The sequence below is a fragment of the Laccaria bicolor genome, genomic scaffold, assembly GCF_000143565.1.
Source record: "Laccaria bicolor S238N-H82 LACBIscaffold_37 genomic scaffold, whole genome shotgun sequence".
Classification (NCBI taxonomy): Eukaryota; Fungi; Basidiomycota; class Agaricomycetes; order Agaricales; family Hydnangiaceae; genus Laccaria; species Laccaria bicolor.
Genome location: NW_001889908.1, coordinates 223,965 through 225,177, shown reverse-complemented (window position 1 = coordinate 225,177; position 1,213 = coordinate 223,965). Strand labels below are relative to the sequence as shown.

Genomic DNA, 1,213 nt, shown 5'->3' with positions numbered 1-1,213 from the left:
GACATTGTACTAATGAGTACCATGTGTGTGTGTTTGTCTTTGACGAACAGACACAGACATCTCATGAACGGCGGAATGGACATGTCATCCACAAGACAATGCATGTACCTCTCTCAAGGCCCAGACTCATTTATATGTTCATCAATTTAAGACAAAATTGGAATGAATGCTACTACTACAAGAAGTCCAATGACAAAACAACAAAAAGGCGGCTGAAAGTCAGCTGACCAGGGTGACACCAGCAGTGCTGTCATAAATGTCAGAAAGTGATATTTTCCAGATAGTATAGAACCATACAGAAGGGTTACGGTTTCACCATAATCGTCTTTGCTAACCAAAATTTGGGTGCCCTGATATAAGATGTATTTAATGAAAAATTAGGGCAACATCTAAACTTACATCTGGCATCCTGCTTGAGGATTGAATGGTTGCATACACAATGGGCCTGGTACATAACCAATAGAAAACTCTGGTTCCTTTCTGTGTGTAGTGAGTAGTGGGAATGAAAAATGGTGGTTGACATTGCTTACAGGAAAAGTGTTCATGATGGTGACAAGAGTGGTGGTGAGCAGAAGAGTACTTGATCAATACCAGTATTTATATGGGATTGGAATGGACACCTGAGAAGGAAAGTTATTTTTCATGTAGTAATAGGATTTCACAAAGAATACCAAATGGGCAAGACATGTGCATTCAAACGTGAAGTGGTTGGAGCGATGATAGCAGAAATTAAATGAGGTTCATCAGAAAAGGCAGCATCAACAACAGCACTAGTGGTTCCCTGAAGATGAATGCCTTCTGAATCACTTCAAGATTTCTGAAGTGGATGGGAAATGAATGCAAGGTGATACATGAAGATGGCTTAAAAAACTGGTGGTATTGCACATGTAATTTTAAATGGGAGGACAGAGTTGATTAGGACATTGAGGAGGCTTATGTGACAAACCTAATAGATTCAGTGATCCAAATCCAAGACAAACACCCTGATCGAAGACCTAAGTCCATGGATCGAGGGCTTGATTGACGTAAGGGCATCAGTAGAATATCTGATAGGTAAGCTTGAAGGGTGGTGGTGCTGCAGGGTGGACAACATGTTCCAACGTGTTTTTCAGAGATGTCTGCCATGCATGTTCGTCTATGATGAACAAATACTCACCTAGTCTAACCGTATCCTAGAATGTAAAAATTGAGTCAATAAGATTATGCACAGGCA

General features: G+C 40.5%; 1 protein-coding gene across 1 annotated transcript in view; it reads right to left on the bottom strand.

Moving 5' to 3' along the window:
• The window catches only part of LACBIDRAFT_331942 (uncharacterized protein), a gene marked incomplete at both ends in the record, with an annotated part of 3,156 nt that extends 2,611 nt beyond the window's left edge, over window positions 1-545 (bottom strand). Inside the window, 4 exons of the mRNA XM_001886321.1 lie at window positions 229-247; window positions 298-350; window positions 400-480; window positions 531-545. Of these exons, the coding sequence (XP_001886356.1) occupies window positions 229-247; window positions 298-350; window positions 400-480; window positions 531-545 (168 nt within the window). The remainder of the gene's footprint in view (window positions 1-228; window positions 248-297; window positions 351-399; window positions 481-530) is intronic.
• Between the last annotated feature and the right edge of the window lie 668 nt (window positions 546-1,213).